Genomic DNA, 25,255 nt, shown 5'->3' with positions numbered 1-25,255 from the left:
CCATAAAAGATTTCCTGGCAGAATACAATTTCTCAAGGCAGGTGAGAGAAAGGAAAAAGGTCAATAGGTCATGTATTTTAACTCTGGGACAATTAATAAACTGCCATTGAGTAAAAACAATAAAACATTCAATTTACTGTGTAAATGTTTAAATATAAAATAAAACCATGGAATATCTAAAAAAAAGAAAAAAAATTAAGGAGTAACAGGATGAATACAGTTGTTTTTCTCTCAGTGTATTTTCACCTTGGGTTCACGTTAAACTGAACCTGAACTTGCAAATATTCTGTGATGCTTGTCTTCTTTCTCTGCCTGAAAGAGTAATGCTGGGAATACACAATGAGATTTTTTAGCATATTTACCGTCTGTTCGATTTTCCAATTGTTTTTCCGATGGATTTCCATTCACTTCTATGTGAAATTGTTTTGAAAAACGATCGAAAATCAGATCAGACATGTTGGAAATTATCGAACCCTCTATCTGTCAAAAAATCTCATTATACTGTGTTTCCAGCATTAATATTCAGCTATGCAACAGACTCAGTCAGACACAAAATGTCTCTCACTAATATGGAATTACAGCCAAAAAATACTTTGGTCTCAAAAGCCCCATTCTCTGTCAGGATATGATAGATAAAAAATATCAATAGTTCATTTATTTGAGCATTGTGAGACATGGGACAGACTGTTTCAGTGAGCTGAGACAAAACACTAAATCTGCTTTTTAAACACAACATAAAACCGTGGGATTTCTAAAATTCATTTTTGGGAGTTACAATTATTTATCTCATCACTTTGTTTTCACTTAAGTTTCAATTTAAGTGATATTAAAGTTACTTAATATATCTGGTAATATTTTATAAAATGCATATAAAATAAGTGATATAATAGATATTTGCTTCTTTGACATACCTTTACTAAGTTGTTGGTAACCATATTATTGTCCTTATGGCATCAAAAGGTACTGTATGTAAAAGTCTTTCTTTTTATTTGAACTGAGCAAAAGAAAAGTTTGCCTTCTTAAAACAGAGTTTTGCTTAACTGTTTAGTAAGAGGGCTTTTTGGTCCTTTGTAGCCCCTTACACACTCCTAGGAGTTATGGTTCACCACGAGCTTGCTGGGTAGTCTGTAACTATTAGAAATGAGAAAAGTTATCATAGCTTTTGGTTTTCTTAATTCCTTTAGCAGATTGAGAGAACCTGACTGTATCACGAGCATCCACATATAAGAAAGCATTTCTATAATTTAAAGAGACACTGAAGCCTCCAAAAAACTCTGTTTTTACTGCAGAATATTGTTTAGCATGAATGCCTGACCTGAAACGCCGCATCCCTTCAGCAGAACTCGCAATTAAAGCCCCCGAAATCCCCGGGGGGAAATTTGGGCAGCGCTTCCTTGTAGAGGCAGAGCTTTGGGCTGTAGCTCTGCCTCTACTCCCGTCAATCTGTGCTCATTGTCGCCTCTCTCAGGCTTCTTTCACTGAGAGGGGACAGGGGGAGGCGGCGATCAGCGCAGATTGACGCATATGGAGGCAGAGCTACAGCCCAAAGTTCTGCCTCCCCCAGCAAAATCCACGAGTCACGACTTTGAAAGTTGTGGATTTTTGGCCCGGGATTTCAGGGGTTTTAATTGTGAGTTCAGACGCGGGGATGCAGCGTTTTAGGAAGAGCATTCATGCTAAACCATATTCTGCTGTAAAAATGGAGTTTTGTGGAGGCTTCAGTGTCTCTTTAAAATCAAACATACTTTTATGAATTGGTGAATTCACATCAATTAATTAGCTCATAAGATCTTGGGAAAGGTACACACTGTTCCCCACAATAGCCTGGTGCAGAAGCTGAGGATACAAGGAGGACTAGGAGAAAATGTACACTGTAAACTGTTTGAAGGTATTATAAGAGATACTATACAAGATTCTATTGCACAGAATAATCTCATTTCAGCTAATCAACATGGATTTACATAGTTTGCATCTGTTTTGCATTCAAGGCAAACATTTAGCCTCAGTGGTGCTCTGCATCGCCTCTGTTGGTTTTCATTTCAGGTGCAGCCTTGAGCACTATAATTTCTGTCTGTCTGCTTGATGAAATGTGTATACCATTTATGATTAGCAGCACAAGAAATATTATGTTTTTATTGCTAGACTAGTGTTAGGCCTTCCCCGAGAGGGTCCGTCATTGCCGCGGGGAAGTCTATTATGTAATAATCTGTGCACACATTATTTACTGAAGCTAACACCCTCCTTTAAATTTAAAGAGCAAAACTTGCGGCAGTGGTTATAAGTACCTTAGTCACCTTACCCACATAAAAAAAGGATAGTGGGCGGGGCTAACCTTAAAGATAAAGTATTCAAAAAATGTTCAAACAGATATAGGTCACCAGCCACCTTAATGTACTAGGTATAAAGAATTACTTTATTAAATAACACACGATATCTCAAATTGTGCAAAAAATGGGACAACATCAAAATTCAATATTTATAATTGCAATATTTAAAATATGCAAGGCTAATTGTAGCCATCAAGCAGCCTTAAATATTTGTAAACCGATTAAATAATGCATGTAAGGGTAACCACACTCACACATAACATGCATCCCGCGCTCTCATGCTGGTGCCATGCAACTAATTGGTCAGCGGGGGCCCCCCTAAAAGGAATAATGAACAGTCCCGCTTGCTGTGAAAAATAGCAACTATTTATGGGATTTAGAATTCCCTTTATTCAGCAATTGCTCGGATGAGAACTTAATGGATCAGATCCCAAAGTGATATATCACAGTTCATGCGTCTGCACAGAAAAATAAGGATGGACCTCACCGCGTCCTGGCGTCCGCTCAACTCCCTCCATCAGTGTCCTAGTATCTGACTTCCTTGATAGGAAGAGATGTAGAGGTTATGAGGGCCAATAGATTAGTCCACTCGTCCCATCAGCCGGACTCCTCCATCTCAGTACAATCCAACGGAACTGCGAATAGAGCCGCAATAGCGGGAGGAGACAGGACACCATTGCACATGCTTTCCAGAGCGAGAGCACGAACGGTAATTCAGGCTGCATGGCTCCGCCCACCTACATTTTACGTCACATGCGACGCTTCATCAGGGTGTGGCCTCTGGACACGCAAGAAATGAATATAAACAGTCTACAGGCTCGCCTACTCTTCTCCTGTCATTACGTACTTTGCGGAAACAGGTACTATTGGGCAAGCTATTAACATAATAGTGGTGCGTCTCAACCCCCAATCAGTGTCATCATTCCAGAGCAGGCATAGTGACTTGGTCGTACACCAGGACTTCAACATCATTGATCAACAGTTCTTTGCAGAGGGGCAAACGGAGAGGTTCACAAAAAGCAGCAACAATGTTATACATTTGTAGATCCATCCACTTATTAACACTCACTTTATCAATGATCAACTTTACAATAAGTAAAAAAAACGAAAAAAATAATCATGTATCACTTATGCACAGATCTTTAACTATTCTTTAGCACCCTTCTATGCATGGCACCTTCCATGCACTGCTGGTCCACACATAACCCAATCAGGATTCAAACTACTAATCGTAGCATCGGATACGCAAAAAGGGGGTTAAGTCTAACTCAGCATTCAAGCTGGAGGGTGCAACCGTGTTCAATTTAAAGACCCATGATGCTTCCTTGCAGTACAATAATTCATCAGAATCAATTCATCAGAATCACCCCTTCTTGCTGATACCTTCAATCTATAGATGCCTTTAACCAGGGTGCCCGTCAAGTCATTATTATGGTGTCCCCTATAATGTTCATATATACCCCCTATTGCTTTACCCCCTCTAATTTTACCCAGATGTTCTAATACTCGTTCTTTCATGGCTCTTTTGGTTTTACCAATATACAGTGGGTTGCAAAAGTATTCGGCCCCCTTGAAGTTTTCCACATTTTGTCACATTACTGCCACAAACATGCATCAATTTTATTGGAATTCTATGTGAAAGACCAATACAAAGTGGTGTATGTGTGAGAAGTGGATCGAAAATCATACATCATTCCAAACATTTTTTACAAATAAATAACTGCAAAGTGGGGTGTGCGCAATTACAGCTGCCAGTCTTTTAGGGTATGTCTCTACCAGCTTTGCACATCTAGAGACTGAAATCCTTGCCCATTCTTCTTTGCAAAACAGCTCCAGCTCAGTCAGATTAGATGGACAGTGTTTGTGAACAGCAGTTTTCAGATCTTGCCACAGATTCTCGATTGGATTTAGATCTGAACTTTGACTGGGCCATTCTAACACATAGATATGTTTTGTTTCAAACCATTCCATTGTTGCCCTGGCTTTATGTTTAGGGTCATTGTCCTGCTGGAAGGTGAACCTCTGCCCCAGTCTCAAGTCTTTTGCAGTCTCCAAGAGGTTTTCTTCCAAGTTTGCCCTGTATTTGGCTCCATCCATCTTCCCATCAACTCTGACCAGCTTCCCTGTCCCTGCTGAAGAGATGCACCCCCCCCCCCCCCGCCTATGGTGCTGCCACCACCATATTTGACAGTGGGGATGGTGTGTTCAGAGTGATGTGCAGTGTTAGTTTTCCACCACACATAGCATTTTGCATTTTGGCCAAAAAGTTCCATTTTGGTCTCATCTGACCAGACCACCTTCTTCCACATGGTTGCTGTGTCCTCCACATGGCTTGTGGCAAACTGCAAACGGGACTTCTTATGCTTTCTGTTAACAATGCCTTTCTTCTTGACACTCTTCCATAAAGGCCAACTTTGTACATTGCATGACTAATAGTTGTCCTATGGACAGAGTCTCCCACCTGAGCTGTAGATCTCAGCAGCTCATCCAGAGTCACCATGGCCTCTTGACTGTATTTCTGATCAGTGCTCTCCTTGTTCGGCCTGTGCGTTTAGGTGGATGGCCTTGTCTTGGTAGGTTTACAGTTGTACCATACTCCTTCCATTTCTGAATGATCACTTGAACAGTGCTCCGTGGGATGTTCAAGGCTTTGGAAATTTTTTTGTAGCCTAAGCCTGCTTTAAATTTCTCAATAACTTGATCCTTGACCTGTCTTGTGTGTTCTTTGGACTTCACGGTGTTGTTGCTCCCAATATTCTCTTAGACAACCTCTGAGGCCTTCACAGAGCAGCTGTATTTGTACTGACATTAGATTACACACATGTGCACTCTATTTAGTCATTCGCACTCATCAGGCAATGTCTATAGACAACTGACTGCACTCAGATCAAAGGCTGCCGAATAATTATGCACACACCACTTTGCAGTTATTTATTTGTAAAAAATGTTTGGAATCATGAATGATTTTTGTTCCACTTCTCATGTGTACACCACTTTGTGTTGGTCTTTCATGTGGAATTCCAATAAAATTGATTCATGTTTGTGGCAGTAATATGACAAAATGTGGAAAACTTCAAGGGGGCCGAATACTTTTGCAAGCCACTGTATTTCAACTTATATGGGCACTGTATCATGTACACAACACGTGTCGTATTACAATTAATAAACAATCTTATCTCATATTCAGTGTCACCCGTACTGTTTTCAAATACATTAGTTCGTTCTATAAAGGGACACAATTTGCATTTGCTGCATTTGTATGAACCATTAGGTACACCTCTCTGAAGCCATGTGACATTGTTAATACTATATTCGCTACGGACTAATTTTGTAGCATGTGTGATCAACTGATGCGACCAATTTCGGCCTGAAATCAATTGCATTGCCGGTTGGGCATCCACTTGGTGGCCGATTTTCATCTGATTAGATTATAATAATTGGATTGGATGGTCGATCAGCCGCCAAGTTGCCTGATGTATGTTGCCTTAAGGTGGCCACTAATGATCCAAAATTGTTTGAGCGATCAAATAATTCTGATTGAAAGAAAAATCATTCACTACACCATCAACAAACCAATCTTTGCTTCCTATCACTGCCAACAAGAAAATACAAATTTTGGTTTGACAGAAATCCAATCGGACGACTATTATTATAATCGTTTCTAATCGATTATGCCCAACAACTAAGATTATTTATAACCAATCCAATCAGAATTTCTGATCGCTCTAACAATTTTTTGCTAGAAATTGGATCGTTAGTGGCCACTTTTAAGAGTTGTTAAACGATTAAACATACAATTGTTGCTAAATTGCACACCAGGTGAAGCTTTATGCAACTAATAGTTGTTATATTACATCTCACCTATAGTTTGCCTACAATTTGGTATGTTGCAGTTGAAGTCAGCTGAAAGAAGGTTCTATGGTCTGATGTGACGGAAATTAAGGTTCTTGGCCATAAAGCCAAATACTTTGTTTGGCGAAATCAAACACAATCCTTTATTATAAACAGACTGTTTTATTATTATTATTATTATTATTATTATTTATTAGATTTATATAGCGCCAACATATTACGCAGCACTGTACAATAAATAGGATTACAGACAATGATAACTGGGGTGACAGAACAATACAGGTAACAAATCATAGATACAACAATACAGGTAATAGCAATAAGATACACAACACAATGCAGATAGTAGTACATACCAGATCATAAACTGGAGTGGTAGTGGTAAAAATTACCAGTTCCAAATTCTGGGTAAAGTGCACACAGTCAAGTAAGATACACAAGGGTAGAGGGCCCTGCCAAAAGCTTACAATCTAGAGGGTATTGAGAGGATGCTTCTCTGCAGCAGAACATGGTACACTAGTCAGTAAAATTATTGCAGAAAAAAATAAAAACTCTAGGCGTACAATACAGTAATCTGAACTTTGGAACAAGAGTTTTTTCCACAACAAAATAAGTTCCCCAACTATAATTCAAAGTTAAACTAAAATGGCTTAATAATAATCTATTACTAATTATCACACTATAAAATACAATCACAATATTAAAAGATCATCTGACATGTATAGGAACAATAGAACATTTTACTTTGTTCTTAAAGATAAAAATAAAAAAATACTGAACCATCATGGCCACATCTTTACTACACTTCAGGGCAACTGAAGTGAGAGGGATATGAAGGCTGCCATATTTTTTTTTTTTTTTAAGCAATACCAGTTGCCTGGCTGCCCTGCTGATCCTCTGCCTCTAATACTTTTAGTCATAGGCCCTGAACAAGCATGCATCAGATCAGGTGTTTCTGGCTGATGGTAATTACTAAGCAAATAGCTGGAGGGGGAGCACGGACGGGGAGCCCCAGGTGAGGGGGGGCGCGCCCCCCCCCATCGCTGTGCCCACAGCTCCCCATTCCAGTCTGCTACTCCCTTCAGCTCGGCACCCTCCCCCCCCCCACCCACAGCCAGATGGATGCTGCCCCCCACTTCCACCGCCTTAGGAACCTGCCTCACCCCGCCTCATGGGCTGCAGATAGGAGACTACTGGAGACCCACCAAAGAAGATCAAAATGTCAGCTTCTGTACTTATGTTTTATGATTTAAAATCATTGAAATTTGGGGATTATATTATAATGTTAGGCTTTAAATATGGATAACTTGTATGTTTCCTTTCTTTAGGTAGACTGAGGAACACTGAGGAACAGAAACTTCAGATGAAAATCCAGATTAAAGCTTTGCAAAGTAAGTTGTTAGTAAATGGATAGTACTTTTACAATAATTATACTGTACTGATAATTATTATGCACTGATATGTAAAAAACAAACTAACATGAGAAATAATGCTGCTTGAAAATTACCCTACCTAGTGGCCTAGTTTTCAACCTATTTGGCCTTACTTATTCTGTCCATACAAGTTACTATTGTAAGCTTATTACAAAACCAGTGACATTAGACCGTTTAAAAACAGGCTCTAGGTCTGTCATCGCCGCCACATGCCGCGCACGCACAACCGCCCGGCCCTCTGGCCCGTCCTGCTCCTGTCCCAGGCTGTCCCTGCGGCACATGCGCAGTAGCATAAACGCAGGGACACACACAGGGGCAGGACGCAGAGACATGGGGGTTTTATTATATAGGATAGGAGATAAAACAACTGCATCTATGCATAATCACATTAGACTTCAAACAAACTTGACATAAACATAAACTTATGAGATGATTAAGTGTATGTATTTTACTAAAGTTAAATAGGAGGGGTTTGCCTCTTTGTTAAGAATTCTTTTACAGCTGCCTTGAACAATGAGATGGAGGAAGATTGTGTAGATGTTGAGTCCATTTGGGTAAATATTCATGGTGGAAATAGAGGTTGCCAATTGCTTATTGGGGTATGCTACAGGCCACCACATATTCATGAAGTTACAGAACTGCAATTACTACAGCAGATTGAAAAATCTGCAAGCAAAAATGAGGTCATAGTTATGGGTGACTTCAACTTTCCGGACATTGACTGGAGTATTGAGGCTACCCATTCTGGTAAAAGCAGCAGATTTCTGGCATTACTACAGGACTGTTACTTGACTCAAATGGTAATGGAACCAACTAGGGGGAATGCGTTACTGGATTTGATCATTTCTAATAGACCTGATAATGTATCAAATGTGCAGGTTCAAGAACATTTGGGAAATAGTGATCACAACATGATAATGTTTGATCTGGTGACTGATAGGCCGCGGGGCAGCGGGACCACTAAAACTATGAATTTTAGAAACGCAAACTTCAATCAACTCAGGCAGGCACTAAGTTTGGTGAACTGGGATAATGTACTACAAGGGGAGGACACTGAAGGGAAATGGCAAGCTTTTAAGCTTATTCTCAATCAATATTGTAGTATGTATATCCCATATGGAAACAAACTGTCTAGGAATAAAAAAAGGCCTTTATGGATAAATAGGAATGTTAGAGATAAAATTAAGGGGAAAAAGAATTCCTATAGGATTCTAAAACAGGAGGGGACTGAGGCTACATTAAGCAATTATAAGGAGTGCAATAAAAGTTGTAAAAAATAAATTAGCCTGGCAAAGATTTAAGCTGAAAATCAAATCGCTAGGGATATCAAATCTAACCCAAAGAAGTTTTACAAGTATATCAACTCTAAAAAAAGAAAGGTTGACTGTATTGGACTCCTAAATGATGAGGGTGGGAACTCAATGGTGGATGACCAAGGTAAGTCAGAGTTATTAAATGCTTTCTTTGCGTCTGTCTTCCCAAAGGAAACAGCACTGTTGCAAATTACAGATGCAGAAGATTCTCAATCTTCTAACTGTAATATTAAATACTTAGCGCTGGAAGAAGTGAAGGCAAGACTAAATAAATTAAAAATAAACAAGGCACCTGGCCCGGATGGCTTGCATCCTCGGGTCCTAAGGGAATTAAGTTCAGTTATAGATGAACCCCTTTATCTTATCTTTTGTGACTCTTTCAACTGGCAGCGTCCCAGTGGATTGGCGTACAGTTCACGTTTTCCCGTTATTTAAGAAGGGCAAAAAAACAGATCCAGGAAATTATAGACCTGTAAGCTTAACATCAGTTGTATGCAAACTATTTGAAGGGTTACTAAGAGATACTATACATGACTGCATAGTAGAAAATAATCTTATTTCTCAGCATCAACATGGGTTTACTAAAGACAGGTCCTGTTTGACTAACATGCTCAGCTTTTATGAGGTAATGAACGCTAATGTGGATATTGGGAACGCTGTAGATGTGATATACTTGGACTTTGCAAAGGCCTTTGACACTGTTCCACACAAAAGTCTGGTGCAAAAGTTGAGGATGCAAGGACTGTGTGCATGGATAGGGAACTGGCTAATGGACAGAAAACAAAGCGTTGTGGTCAATGAATCATACTCAAAATGGGTGACTGTAAGCAGTGGGGTCCCACAGGGGTCTGTACTGGGCCCAGTGCTCTTCAATTTATTTATTAATGACCTAGTAGATGCAGTAGTAAGCAATGTTGCTATTTTTGCAGATGACACAAAATAGTGCAGAATCATCAACTCACAGGAAGATAGGGACATACTGCAACAGGATCTGGATAGGATGGCTATATGGGCACATAAATGGCTGATGAAATTCAATGTTGAAAAATGTAAAGTCGTGCATTTTGGTCGTACCAATGGTCTAGCACCATACAAAATGAATGGGAAGAAGGACTTAGGAGTACTCATCGACAACAAGTTAAATAATCGTACTCAATGCCAAGCCGCTGCAGCTAAAGCTAACAAAATTTTGGGATACATTAAAAGGGAAATAAAAACTCTAGATGCTAGCATAATATTGCCCCTGTTTAACTCTCTAGTAAGTATGGAACTCAGTTCTGGGCACCACATTACAGGAAAGATACTGCAGTTTTAGAGCAGGTGCAGAGACGAGCAACAAAATTGATACGTGGGATGGAAGGTCTCAATTACCAAGAAAGGTTAGATAAACTGGGTTTATTTAGTCTAGAGAAAAGACGCCTTAGAGGGAATCTACTGTAATTCACATGTATAAATATGTCAGAGGACAATATAAAAGCTTGGCGGATGAGCTTTTTGTCCCTAGGCCTTCTCAAAGGACTAGAGGACATGATCTGCGCATGGAGGAAAAATGTTTTAGTCACTTATTTAGAAAAGGGTTCTTTACAGTAAGAGTGATTAAGGTGATTAAGATGTGGAATGCATTGCCACAGGAAAGAGTTATGGCAAATTCTATACCTGCATTTAAAGGGGGCTTAGATGCTTTCCTTGCGTTGAAAGACACCCATGGCTACAATTACTAGAAATGCCCAATTATGTTGATCCAGGGATTTTATCTGATTGCCATCTGGAGTCGGGAAGGAATTTTTTCCCTTTTGGGGCTAATTGGACCATGCCTTGTAAGGGTTTTTTTCGCTTTCCTCTGGATCAACAGGGATATATGAGGGAGCAGACTGGTGTTGTACTTTGTTCTCTGGTTGAACTCGATGGACGTATCTCTTTTTTCAACCCACGTAACTATGTAAGAACATGGGGTTGAGTTTTATATTTTTATTTCAAGCCATCATTTTACTGAATTCTAAACCGTAGCCCGAACAAGTCTGCATAAACAGCAGCAGCTCTACTTTCTAACACTTGCTGTGCTGGAAAGCAAAAAGGAACTTCAGACAATTTAGTATTATATGTACCTATAATGCACCCGGAAAGTAATCACAGTGCATCACTTATTCCCAGTGGTGTAACAATAGGGAGTGCAGAGGTAGCGACCGCATGGGGGCCCTTGGGCTAGAGGGGCCCCGAGGGCCTCACCCCTCAAACACAGTATTAGCTCTTTATTTGTCCTGTGCTGATAATATTCACTTCTATAGTTGATTTTAATAGTAGTGATTATTAACACAGTTTCCCATCCTCTTCTTGCACCAGTGGTTGTCCTTGACTGGTTTTGGTGTGTTGTGTCTACAGCATGCTTGGGGGGGGGGAATGCTAAACTTGCACTGGGGCCCACAGCTTTTTAGCTACACAACTGCTTATTCCACATTTTGTTATGTTACAGCTTTATTCCAAAATGGATTAAATTCATTTTTTTTCCTCAGAATTCTACACACAACATCCCATAATGACAATGTGAAAAAGTTTACTTGAGGCTTTGACATATTATTAAAAATAATTAAAAAAAAAACTGAGAAATCCCATGTACATAAGTATTCAGAGCCTTTGCTCAATATTTTGTCGATGCACCTTTGGCCGCAATTACAGCATCAAGTCTTTTTGAATATGATGCCACAAACTTGGTACACCTATCCTTGACCAATTTTACTCATTCCTCTTTGCAGCACCTCTCAAGCTCCATCTGGTTGGATAGGAAGCATCGGTGCACAGCCATTTTAAGATCTCTCCAGAGATGTTAAATTGGATTCAAGTCTGGGCTCTGTTTGGGCCACTCAAGGAGATTCACAGGGTTGTCCTTAAGCCACTCCTCTGATATCTTGGCTGTGTGCTTAGGGTCTTTGTCCTGCTGAAAGATGAACCATCGCCAGTCTGAGTTAAAGAGCGCTCTGGAGCAGGTTTTCATCCAGGATGTTTCTGTACATTGTTTCAATCATCTTTCCCTTTATCCTGACTAGTCCTAGTTCCTGCTTCTAAAAAACATCCCCATTCACTGTAACCTTCACTGTACGAATGGTAATGGCCTGGTGAGGAGCGATGCCTGGTTTCCTCCAAACATGAAAACCTGGCATCAGAGCCAATAAAAGGTCCTCCAGCACCCAAGGCTGAGACACCAAAGTGCGCTCTTCCATCCCTTCCACTTCAGCCATCACACATTGATTGCTATTAGACTAAGGGCCATATGCAATTCACTTTTTCACCTGAGTTATCTCCTAGGACAGGGGTCGGCAACCCGCGGCTCCGGAGCCGCAAGCGGCTCTTTTTCACCTTTGCCGCGGCTCCTAGACCACGGCTCAGTCGCGGCTCCGGTGCTGCAGGGCTGCCCATTCTGACACTACACCGGTAGTGAGTTTCAGTGGCTGCGGCACGCTTGTTTCATGTGCGCGTGTGACGTGTGCTGCCAGCTGGCCGGCAGCCTATCAGAGAGGCCGCCGGACCAGTGCAGGGCTTCGGGCGGCCATTTTCTCGTAGCCCTGCAGTGTAGTGCAGGCAGGACGTGACGTCGGGAAGGAAGGAAGAGGAGCCGAGGGAGTTGCGCGCCACAAGGAGGTCGGGACCGGAGGTCGGGACAGGAGGAGATCGTGACAGGAGTACTTCTGACTAGGTGAGTAAATGGGTTTTTCTTTTCAGATCTGCTGAAGGATTTGTGCATATTGGGGTCATATCTGCATATTGGGGTCCATATCTGCTAACGATTTGTGCGTATTGGGGTCATATCTGCATATTGGGGTCATATCTGCTAACGATTTGTGCATATTGGGGTCATATCTGCATATTGGGGTCATATCTGCTAACGATTTGTGCATATTGGGGTCATATCTGCAAATTGGGGTCATATCTGCTAACGATTTGTGCATATTGGGGTCATATCTGCTAACGATTTGTGCATATTGGGGACATATCTGCTAACGATTTGTGTGTATTGGGGACATATCTGCTAATGATTTGTGCATACTGGGGTCATATCTGCATATTGGGGACATATCTGCTAACGATTTGTGCATATTGGGGTCATATCTGCATATTGGGGTCATATCTGCTAACGGTTTGTGCATATTGGGGTCATATCTGCTAATGATTTGTGCATATTGGGGTCATATCTGCTAACGATTTGTGCATATTGGGGTCATATCTGCTAATGATTTGTGCATATTGGGGTGATATCTGCTAACGATTTGTGCATATTGGGGTCATATCTGCATATTCGGGTCATATCTGCTAACGATTTGTGCATATTGGGGTCATATCTGCATTTTGGGGTCATATCTGCTAATGATTTGTGCATATTGGGGTCATATCTGCATATTGGGGTCATATCTGCTAACGATTTGTGCATATTGGGGTCATATCTGCTAACGATTTGTGCATATTGGGGTCATATCTGCTAACGATTTGTGCATATTGGGGTCATATCTGCTAACGATTTGTGCATATTGGGGTCATATCTGCTAACGATTTGTGCATATTGGGGACATATCTGCTAACGATTTGTGCGTATTGGGGACATATCTGCTAACGATTTGTGCGTATTGGGGACATATCTGCTAACGATTTGTGCATATTGGGGACATATCTGCTAACAATATGTGCATATTAGGGTCATATCTGTTTTATAATGGCTTTGCGGCTCCCAGTTTTTATTCTCTTTTCGGAAACGGGTCCAAGTGGCTCTTTGATTCTTAAAGGTTGCAGACCCCTGTCCTAGGAGATAATTTTCATTTTCTCTTTAAACTAACTTTTCAGCATTTTACAATTGAAAAAGTACCCAAATGTTGGTGATATAGTACTATCAAATTCATATTGAGTATTTTCTTGCTTGCTGGTAGCTTAAAAGGCATTTTATGAGAAGTTGTGAAAATATCACCTTGGAGAAAACTCAGGTGAAAAAGGGAATTGCATATGGGCCTAAGAGGCGCCCCAGGGCCCCCAACATCTTAATCTCTAGTTATCTGGCTTGCAGTCACTGCCATTTATTCCCTTTATTTATCCCCTTTTTTATTATTTCTCTCTGCTCCAAACACAATAGGGGAGTGATAGCTGAGTGAGTTGTGTGCCCTCCTACACTGCGGCTGGAGCCTCTCTCGCCTCTGCCTCAGCCCGGCCCTGCCTGTCATTTACACCAAAGAGTTTAATCTTTCTGCCATCTGACTAGCGAATTTTGTTTCTCATGGTCGGGTCCTACAGGCTCCATTTGGCAAACTCCAAGCAGGCTGCCATGTGCCTTTTTCTAAGCAGTGGCTTCTATTTCGCCTCTATATCATACAGGCCTGATTGGTGGATTGCTGCAGAGATGGTTGTCCTTCTGGAAGTTTCTACTCTCTCCACAGGGGACCTTTGGAGCTCTGACAGAGTGGCTATCGTGTTCTTTTTCACCTCCCTTACTAAGGCCCTTTGTCCTGCTATTACTCAATTGAAATGACCGGCCAGCTCTAGGAAGATTCCTGGTGGTTTTAAACTTCTTCCACTTACAAATGATGGAGGCCACTGTGCTCATTGGGACCTTCAAAGCAGAAGAAATATTTCTGTAACCTTCCCCAGATTTGTGCCTTGAGGTAATCCTGTGCCAGTGGTCTACAGACAATTCCTTTGATTTCATGCTTGGTTTGTGCTCTGACATGAACTGTCAACTGTGGGACCTTTTATAGACAGGTGTGTGCCTTTCCAAATTATGCCCAATCAACTGAATTTACCACAGGTGGACTCCAGTTAAGCTGCAGAAATATCTCAAGGATGATCAGAGGAAACAGGATGCACCTGAGGTCAATTTTGAGCTTCATAGCAAAAGCTGTGAATAATTATGTACATGTTACATAGTCAGTTTGGTTAAAAAAAAGACATTGGTCCATCAAATCCAACCAGAAAAAAATAAATAAAATTAAATAAAAAAACAAAAAAACATCCTGAACCTGCACATATCTTAGTTGATCCAGGGGATGTGATTTCTCTGTTTTTTTTATTATTATTATTATTATTATTATTATTCATAAATTTGCCAAAACCTCAAGTAAACTTTTTTCACATTTTCATTATGGGGTGTTGTGTGTAGAATTCTAAGGGAAAAATGATTTTTCTTTTTCCATTTTGGAATAAGGCTGCAACATAACAAAATGAGGAAAAAGTAATGTGGTGTGAATACTTTCCAGATGCATGTATGTCTACGGTAGGGATTATACTGTTGTCATTTTATTGATTCCAAAACCTTTAGAACTAATTATTAAAACTCTAATTGGCTTGGTAAGCTCAGTGACCCCTGTGTAACGATTGTGGAACTTTCTCCGTGATCAGCGCACAACGTGTGCGCTGACACGGCGGAAATCCTCCACAAGCGTATATTTGCAGGCACCCAGCAAAAGGTGCTACGCACCTGTAGAGGGAAATTCCTGTCGGCAGATGGCGCTGGGGAGTGCAGAGGAACCAATCCTCTGTACCTCCACAAGTGCCAGACAGGAATTGTACGAAGCGCAGAACGCAATCGCAAGTGAGGCGATTGCGAATGAGATTGAGCAAAGGGACAGGTTGTATGTGTGTGCGCCAATCCACTCGCCACCCCGCGACCGCGCACACACACACAACAGCAGATATGAAATAGGAACGCGATCGCGAGAGGTGTGATCGCCAGACGTGACACAAGGCAGATCAGAATAGAATACGAGGGTAGCAAAGGCACAGCAAATAATACAATAAGGAGATACGGAAAATAACAAACGCTAGCTAACCACGAACACCGCACTCATTCGCAACAGTGCACGCGGTTATGCGCGGTCTCCACGTGATAAGCACAATAGAGACAAGCACGCCTAACTAACCATCGACAGACAGACATGAAACAGAGGACGCGAGCGCTTGCTTAACGGTTACCTCACCGAGCCTCCAGCAAGCGTAGCAGACAAGACAGACACACGAAAACAGGGACAAGCGAGAGATAGGATCCACAGCACCAGCGAAAAGTGGCCAGCGCGATCCAGGTACAGAGTAGCAGAACAGAAGGATCCCCAGCGCTAGCAAAAAGTAGCTAGCGCGATCCCAGAAGACAGAACAGAAGGATCCCCAGCGCTAGCGAAAAGTAGCTAGCGCGATCCCAGGAGACAGAACAGAAGAGATAGCTGGTAGCAACCGCTGCACCAGCTATACTCCAAGAACAGAGATCAGAACCATTTCCTGTCGACCACCTTTGGGGCAGGACAATGGCAACAGGCAAGACAAGACAGAACAGGCAATACAGATAATACAACCTGACTGGGCTAGAAGGGGAGCCTAAAGCAACCCCCAGGAATTAACTATACTAGATAGCAATGGCTGACACTCCAGCAGTGTCCATCAGGAACAGACCATGGAAAGGAAATGACCAGCAAAGCCTTCTGGGAAACATAAAGCTCTTATAGTGCCAGTCATCAAAGAAGGCAGGTAGGGGATTTGCATAACGAATGTATGCAAATTCCCCAGCAAGAGAACAGACCAGAAACTTGCAATGGAAAGACAGGTCTCTGTTCCAGAGACCTGCAGCCCACAGACTAGAGGAATGGACAAACAGTTGTCTGCCTGTGCAGCCAGCTGAGCGGATCATCACAGTACCCCCCCCCTCTAGGGATGGATTCCAGACATCCCTCAAAACTGGTATCATCACAAAACTCTAACTGAAGACTCATGAAGGTCGGGGCAGCCCGACAAGGCCCAATTCCAGAGTCAGTCCATCCGAAACCGACCTCATCGGAAGCAGAAGCCACCGAAACATGCCCATCAGCACTACAAGTCTCAGCGTAACACCCATCAGGACTGTGGACACCAGAGAAGAAGCCATCGACACCCTCCAGACAATACCCACCACCTTCCAAGGAGCGTCCAAGAATACCAAACCTGCCGCAATACCTGTTCGAAGTGTCCCTTACAACACCAAAGCCATTGCTGATCGTATTCAGGGCACCAAGCAAAACCTTTCCCGGAATCTCCCAGAACACCTTGAAGCTCCGCAGAGATCCCAAGAAGCCAGAACGCTCACCAGGCTCACATGGAGAACCACCAAGAACCCCTATGGAACCTATGATCATTCCAGACTCAAAATTAGTAGGACACCCATCAAGATCAGGACTTTCAGGGACCACTTCCGGGCATGCAAGCAGGCAGGCTATATCAGAACATGTCTCCACTGAGGAAGCATCTGAGTACGCTGGTAACCGAGGCACACTTGGGCTTTCTGGGTCACAGAGCACATCGGGGTACACTAGTACAGGAGAAACCTCAGGACATGTCGGGGAACTGCCAACCTCAGAGTCCGACACGACAAGACCAAAACCAGTACCGGGCAGAAAATCATCACGAGTAAAGGTCACAGGTACTGGTCTTTCAAAAGAAGACTCGGACTCAAATTCAGAATTTTCTGTAACTGTAATATTATCATTGACTACACATGAATGAAGCTCCACAAGAGCTGCAAAAGTAGTCAGCAAGGCAGCAATGCCTACTGAAGTGGGCAACACCTCAGAAGGACCTGGGGGGCAGAAGGCATCTCCTACAAGTTCTGCACCCTTTGGGAGGAACTCGGAGACCTTCAGATCATCAAACAAGACCTCAGGAACATCATTTTTCAAGTTGTCTAAGAAGGATTCTGTACTATCCATGTTACAGGGCAAAACTGGAACTTTACTTTGAGAACAGGGCAGATGTCCCAGGGAAGGTTCCACCATAAACTGAGACTGAATTTCATCATCATGAGTGGAACGTACAGGAATATTCACTGACTCCCTAACTTTAATCTCCCTGTACCCAGAACTCTGCGTAGCAGTCAAACCAGCTTGCAACTCCAAAACTGCAGAAAGACAGGTAAAAATAGCAGCAATACCTAGACGAGCCTCTAGGGGCAGGGCAGGAGATATTGTACAAGGCAATATTGACTCATCCAGAGTACTGGGTGGAGAGTCAATACTTTCTTCAGAATAAGACTCGCAAATGTCAATGCAAGTGGACATCATGCCTTCATTCATGGTACAGGGCAGGTTCAGAGAAAGCTTCTCTGGACAAGGCAAAGAAGCTTCAGCATCAGATTCGCAAAACCGAAGCGCTGTCTCACTCTTAGATTCGGCTAACAATGTCGAATCCGAGGAGTCAGAACGCAAAATTTGCGGATCCAAGATCGCTTTAGGTTGCGAAACTGACGCTTCCATATTGCAAACCTCTGCGATCTGCGGAGCAGACTGCAAGGCATCTAGGACAGAAACACTGGAGCAACTGTCATCAGGCAACAGGCCTGCACAGGTGCGAACAGAATAAGACATAGATTAATTTGCAAAAGAAGTGGCGACAACAACAGGAGAAACTTTATTAGACACATCAATAATTTTCTTAAAGTTGCATAACTTAGGAATTTTCCCCATGGCAGGCTCACAAACGGACGATCTTAGAGAACCTGAGGGAAAACATTTGTCTTCCTTAGACACAGGACCACACAGACCTTTTGCAGCCATACGTGCGGTGGCGACATCAGACCGCACTGGTTCAACTTCCACACAAGCAACTGCTCTGAACGACTTGCACTCAGACTTCAAACACTCAGTTGCTTTGGGAAAGGGAATGCATTCAAAACTCACTTTCTTTAAATCCAGAGGATTGGAACAATCGTCCGCTGACAATGTGTTTTTAGCAGATTGAAGCGCATGTAGTTCATCCAAAATCATTCTCCACATGGGTGGGGATCAGGAACGAGTACAGATTTTTTAACTGCTTTAATATAGTGTGCGATCCTACCTATAGCAGGATCCACATAAGCTTTGGATTGGGGCAAAAAACCTGGAAACTGATCAGCAGATGCATTATAAACATCATTATCATACTGCATGGTTTTGCCCATTTCAGACTTGACAGAAATAACCTCTCTATTGGTGGTTGCCATGGGCAACGGATCTTTCCGCTGGGAAGCCTTCCTAGATCTTTTACGTTTAGACTTAGAGGCTTTGGATGGCTGCTTTATGGATGAAAGAGTAGATGGAACAGCTGATTGAGCTGCTGACAACAACTCATTAAGGGGGTATGGTAATTGAGGTAATCTCAGCCAATTGTGAATTAAAAAGGCCAAGAATTCCAGGGGTCTTTGACTCAGGGTGGTATGATCTAACACATCATAACCCCACATTGACATTTCGCCCCCCAACAGAATGTAGACCATTTGGGGGGCCCAGGTAGACACTGGGGTGCATTGGAATTCAGGATTCGCTAACAGTTTCGTACACTCAGACAAAAATTCGTCTGCTGATTCAGGTTCAAGTTTTTTAAATCTCTTAAAGGTACAAGAGCCATATTCGACAAAATCGTACAAATCGGAAATTCCGTCTACACTGGGGTTTTGGGTTAGGCTGGTCATTCTGTAACGATTGTGGAACTTTCTCCGTGATCCGCGCACAACGTGTGCGCTGACACGGCGGAAATCCTCCACAAGCGTATATTTGCAGGCACCCAGCAAAAGGTGCTACGCACCTGTAGAGGGAAATTCCTGTCGGCAGATGGCGCTGGGGAGTGCAGAGGAACCAATCCTCTGTACCTCCACAAGTGCCAGACAGGAATTGTACGAAGCGCAGAACGCAATCGCAAGTGAGGCGATTGCGAATGAGATTGAGCAAAGGGACAGGTTGTATGTGTGTGCGCCAATCCAGTCGCCACCCCGCGACCGTGCACACACACAACAGCAGATATGAAATAGGAACGCGATCGCGAGAGGTGCGATCGCCAGACGTGACACAAGGCAGATCAGAATAGAATACGAGGGTAGCAAAGGCACAGCAAATAATACAATAAGGAGATACGGAAAATAACTAACGCTAGCTAACCGCGAACACCGCACTCATTCGCAACAGTGCACGCGGTTATGCGCGGTCTCTACGTGATAAGCACAATAGAGACAAGCACGCCTAACTAACCATCGACAGACAGACATGAAACAGAGGACGCGAGCGCTTGCTTAACGGTTACCTCACCGAGCCTCCAGCAAGCGTAGCAGACAAGACAGACACACGAAAACAGGGACAAGCGAGAGATAGGATCCACAGCACCAGCGAAAAGTGGCCAGCGCGATCCAGGTACAGAGTAGCAGAACAGAAGGATCCCCAGCGCTAACGAAAAGTAGCTAGCGCGATCCCAGAAGACAGAACAGAAGGATCCCCAGCGCTAGCGAAAAGTAGCTAGCGCGATCCCAGGAGACAGAACAGAATAGATAGCTGGTAGCAACCGCTGCACCAGCTATACTCCAAGAACAGAGATCAGAACCATTTCCTGTTGACCACCTTTGGGGCAGGACAATGGCAACAGGCAAGACAAGACAGAACAGGCAATACAGATAATACAACCTGACTGGGCTAGAAGGGGAGCCTAAAGCAACCCCCAGGAATTAACTATACTAGATAGCAATGGCTGACACTCCAGCAGTGTCCATCAGGAACAGACCATGGAAAGGAAATGACCAGCAAAGCCTTCTGGGAAACATAAAGCTCTTATAGTGCCAGTCATCAAAGAAGGCAGGTAGGGGATTTGCATAACGAATGTATGCAAATTCCCCAGCAAGAGAACAGACCAGAAACTTGCAATGGAAAGACAGGTCTCTGTTCCAGAAACCTGCAGCCCACAGACTAGAGGAATGGACAAACAGCTGTCTGCCTGTGCAGCCAGCTGAGCAGATCATCACACCCTGACATACATACACAGGTGAATCCAATTATAAGAAAGGGGGGGGGTCGTAAGTTTCCCTCCTCTTTGTATTTTCTCTGAAGAGTAGCAACATGGGGGTCTCAAAACAAATGTAAAATGACCTGAAGACAAAGATTGTTCATCATCATGGTTTAGGGGAAGGATACAAAAAGCTGTCTCAGAGATTTCAGCTGTCTGTTTCCACAGTTAGGAACATATTGAGAAAATGGAAAACCACAGGCTCAGTTTAAGTTAAGGCTCAAAGTGGCAGACCAAGAAAAATCTCGGATAAACAGAAGTGACGAATGGTGAGAATATTTGGAGTCAACCCACAGACCAGCACCAAAGACCTACAACATCATCTTGTTGCTGATTAGAGTTGTCGTGAACCACGGATTTTGGTTCGCGAACCTCGAACTTGAACACGCGAAAAAAGTTCACGGACCTGCAAACTTTTGAACCGCCATAAACGAATGGGCAGGCGAACCTTCAAAACTACAAACATTAATTGTGGCCACTAAAGTGATGGAAATGATATTTCAGGGGTCTAACACCTGGAGGGGGGGGCATGGTGGAGTGGGATACACGCCAAAAGTCCCGGGGAAAAACCAGGATTTTACGCATAGCAGGGTTTAAGGGCATAAATCACATTTTATTGCTAAATTGGAGGCCTAAAGTGATTTAAAACATCTTGCATGTGTATACATCAATCAGGTAGTGTAATTAGTGTACTACTTCACACTGACAGACTAAACTCACTGTGTAACGCACTGCAAACAGCTGTTTGTGTAGTGACGGCGGTGCTGGACTGGTGCGCACCATGGTGAAAGTGCAGGCCATGGCGGTTTTCAAGCCCATATGGTCGGGTTGAGGTAGCTGAATGATAGAACAACAGTGACTGAGTGTCCAGCTGATCGAATTTGCTCTGTCCACAATGAAACAACTTTATTATCTATCTTCTTGGGTCAGGTGTGCCCCCCAACCCCAACACAATCATTTAGCCGGTCATTGCTTCATTGTGATACGCAAGCCCCTTCACCACGGCAAGGTAACGAACACGAAGGGGAATTGACACATGTACATGCCTTTTGTTTTGTTCTTGCAGCCGCAGTGCAGACAGAAAAATTAGGCAGGCATGTACACGCACCAGAAAACATTATTATATCGGCCGCTGCTAGCAGCGGCCTTAAAATCAGGAATCCACCTGGAGCCCTGGACCCTGTTGGTGGTGGCGGAGAAGGCAATCAAGCGGCCTGCAGGCAGAGATGCTGTGTGGGCACCAACTTAGTCTTGGGGCAGGCAGTCACATGGCGTGCAGGCAGAGATGCTGTGTGTGGGGACTGACTTAGTCTTCGGGGCAGGCAGTAGCCCTCCGGGATCCATGCCTTATTCATTTTGATAAAGGTGAGGTACTGAACACTTTTGTGACCTAGGCGGCTTTTCTTCACACTGACAATGCCTCCAGCTGCGCTGAAAGTCCTATCTGACAGGACGCTTGAGACAGGGCAAGACAGAAGTTTAATGGCAAATTAGGACAGCTCTGGCCACAGGTCAAGCCTGTGCATCCAGTAGTCCAATGGTTCATTGCTGCTCAGAGTGTCTAAATCCGCACTTAAGGCCAGGTAGTCGGCTACCTGCCGGTCAAGGCGTTGGTGGAGGGTGGATCCGGAATGGCTAAGGCAAGGCATTGGACTAAAGAATGTCCGCATGTCCGACATCACCATGAGATCACTAGAGCGTCCTGTCCTTGCCTGCATGGACATGGGAGAAGGATTACTGGCAGTGGCACCTTTATTCCATTGTGCTGTGACATCACCCTTAAACGCACTATAAAGCATACTGTAGTTGCCAGCTTGTTCTGCAAGTGCTGCATCCTTTTTGCCTTCTGGTGATTTGGAAACATGTCCGCCACTTTGTGCTTATACCGAGGGTCTAGTAGTGTTGCCACCCAGTAATGGTCATTCCCCTAAGTTTTTTATACGAGGGTCCCTCAACAGGCTGGACAGCATAAAAGACCCCATCTGCACAAATTCGGATGCCGCCGTACTAGCCATCTCCTCTTGATCTTCCTCAGTGATCTCAGGTAAGTTCTCCTCCTCCCCACAGCCACGAACAATACCACGGGAAAGGTGTGAAGCACAAGCCCCCTGCGACGCCTGCTGCGGTTGTTCTTCCGCCTCCTCCTCAAAAAAAAAACACCTTCCTCATCTTCCCCAGACGACGACTCCTCCTCCCCCCTCCTCTGTGATGACGCAGATGTTGATGATGCCGCAGGTGATGTTTCTAAAAACTCTTCCTCCTCTTCCTGGTCACGCGCCTCTACAGCTTGATCCACCACTCTACGCACGGCACGCTCCAGGAAGAAAGCATATAGGATCAAGTCGCTGATGGCGCCTTCACTGTGACTCACCAGGTTTGTCACCTCCTCAAACGGACGCATAAGCCTGCAGGCGTTACACATGAGTGTCCAGTACTTCAGCCATAACATCCCCAGCTCCCCAGAGCATGTCCTTTCACTGTAGTTGTACAGATACTCTTTGACAGCTTTCTCCTGTTGTAGCAGGCGGTCAAACATCAGGAGCGTTGAAATCCAGCGAGTCGGGCTATTGCAAATCAAGTGCCTCACTGGCAAGTTGTTTCTCCGCTGAATATCGGCCAAGCACGCCATGGCTGTGTAGGACCGCCTGAAATGCCCACACACCTTCCTGGACTGCTTCAGGACCTCCTGTAAGCCTGGGTACTTGCACACAAATCTTTGTATTATGAGATTGAGCACATGTGCCATCCATGCAGGGTACATGTGTCAACTTTTCCAAACTGAAAGCCGAAATGAGATTGCTGCCGTTGTCACACACCATGTTGTCGATCTCCAGTTGGTGCGGGGTCAGCCACTGATCCACCTGGTTGTTTAGAGCAGCCAGGAGAGCTGCTCCAGTGTGACTCTGGGCTCTGAGGCAAGACATGTCCAAGATGAAGTGACACCGTCGTACCTTGCATGCAGCATAGGCCCTGGGGAGCTGGGGGTGTGTAGTTGGAGAAGATGTAGCAGGAGGAGTAGGAGGGGAAGGAGGAGGTGGCAGCAGGCCTGCCTGCAAGTCGCGGAGGTGTCACAACTAGGTCCGCTACACAGCCACGTACTCCCTGCTTGCCAGCGGTCACCAGGTTGACCCAATGTGCCCTATAAGTAATGTACCTGCCCTGATCGTGCTTGGCAGACCAGGCATCCATGGTCAGATGGACCCTTGACCCAACACTGTGTGCCAGAGATGACACCACTTGCCTTTCTACATCACGGCACAGTTTGGGTATCGCCTTTTGAGAAAAGTCATTGCAGCCTGGTATCTTCCACTGTGGTCTCCCAATCGCCACACATTTTCGGAAGGCCTTAGAGTCCACCAGCCGGTATGGTAACAGCTGGTGAGATAACAATTCCGCCAAGCCAGCTGTCAGACGCCGGGCAAGGGGGTGACTGGCAGACACTGCTTCTTCCGCTCAAAGATTTCCTTCACGGACACTTGGCTGCTGCTGTGGGCAGAGGAGCAGGAAGTGCTCAAGGTGAGAGGCGGAGTGGAGGAGGGTGGCTGTGAAGGTGCAAGCGATAAAGCGGCTGAAGAAAATGCTGCACCTGAAGGAGGAAGAGGAGGCGGAGGGTGGCTTAGTCTTTGTTTGCTGCTTTTCCTCAAGTGGTCTTCCCATTGCCGTGTGTGCTTTTTCTCCATGTGTAAGGCAGTTGTCCCTACGCGGATCTTGGTCTTTCCACGACTCAATCTTTGATCGCAGATAGTACAGAAAGCATTGCTCTCATCTGAGGCAGACACACAAAAAAAACCTCCACACTGCTGAGCCCTGGAATGATGGCACTTTGGTGGTGGCATCAGCAGCTGACCTTGAAGAGCATGTTGGCTGGCTGTCCATAGGTGGCGGTAGATGCCGCCGGACACTGCCACCAGCTGTTTCTGATGATGAGCTCCCCCAGCTTCTTTCAGCAACTCATCTCCTCCTACTCCTCTCTGACTCCCCTCTGAACTGTCCCCCTGGTCATCTTGTCTATTAGGATCCCAAGTGGAATCCATGGTAGTATCATCATCATCATCATCATAATCATCCTCCAAAGCTTCGCTTGTATCAGACACCTCCAAAACTGCACCAACAACAGGTACTTCATCATCCTCATACCTTACATCCATACTGGCGCCTAACTCAGACATATGAGGTGGTGGTGTAACATGCTTAGCGCCGTCATCTTGTAACAAGAATGGCTGTGAATTAGTTAATTCCCCACCAAATAACTCATGTGAAGTGTCAAATGGGCCGAATGTGGTGCTAGTAGTAGCAGTGGTGGCTGCGGAGAAAGATATGTCACGGTTCAATGCGGAAGCTGAGGAAGATGAGGTGTTCTGTGTTAAATAGTCAAGTACGTCCTGGCAATCTTGGGAGTTGATGGCCCATGCCTTCTGAACACTGTACTTTGGTCAGGGCCGCATGAAATCAAGCCACCTTGACCAGACCTGCCGGGTGGCCTGCTTCTGGCTCTGGCTCTGCCTGTTGTTTTGTCCATATTGGGGGGGAGGAAGTGAAA

At 44.1% G+C, this 25,255-nt stretch overlaps 1 protein-coding gene across 4 annotated transcripts in view; it reads left to right on the top strand.

The window, feature by feature from the left end:
* Positions 1-25,255, top strand: part of TRAF3IP3 (TRAF3 interacting protein 3) — a 513,908-nt gene that overhangs the window by 442,786 nt on the left and 45,867 nt on the right. For all 4 annotated transcript variants that reach the window (XM_068265590.1, XM_068265592.1, XM_068265589.1 and 1 more), the window contains one exon: positions 7,508-7,570. In XM_068265590.1, the coding sequence (XP_068121691.1) occupies positions 7,508-7,570 (63 nt within the window). The remainder of the gene's footprint in view (positions 1-7,507; positions 7,571-25,255) is intronic.

The sequence above is a fragment of the Hyperolius riggenbachi genome, chromosome 2, assembly GCF_040937935.1.
Source record: "Hyperolius riggenbachi isolate aHypRig1 chromosome 2, aHypRig1.pri, whole genome shotgun sequence".
Lineage (NCBI taxonomy): Eukaryota > Metazoa > Chordata > Amphibia > Anura > Hyperoliidae > Hyperolius > Hyperolius riggenbachi.
The sequence above is the reverse complement of the archived record's forward strand: the minus strand, read 5'-3'. Positions and strand labels throughout refer to the sequence as shown.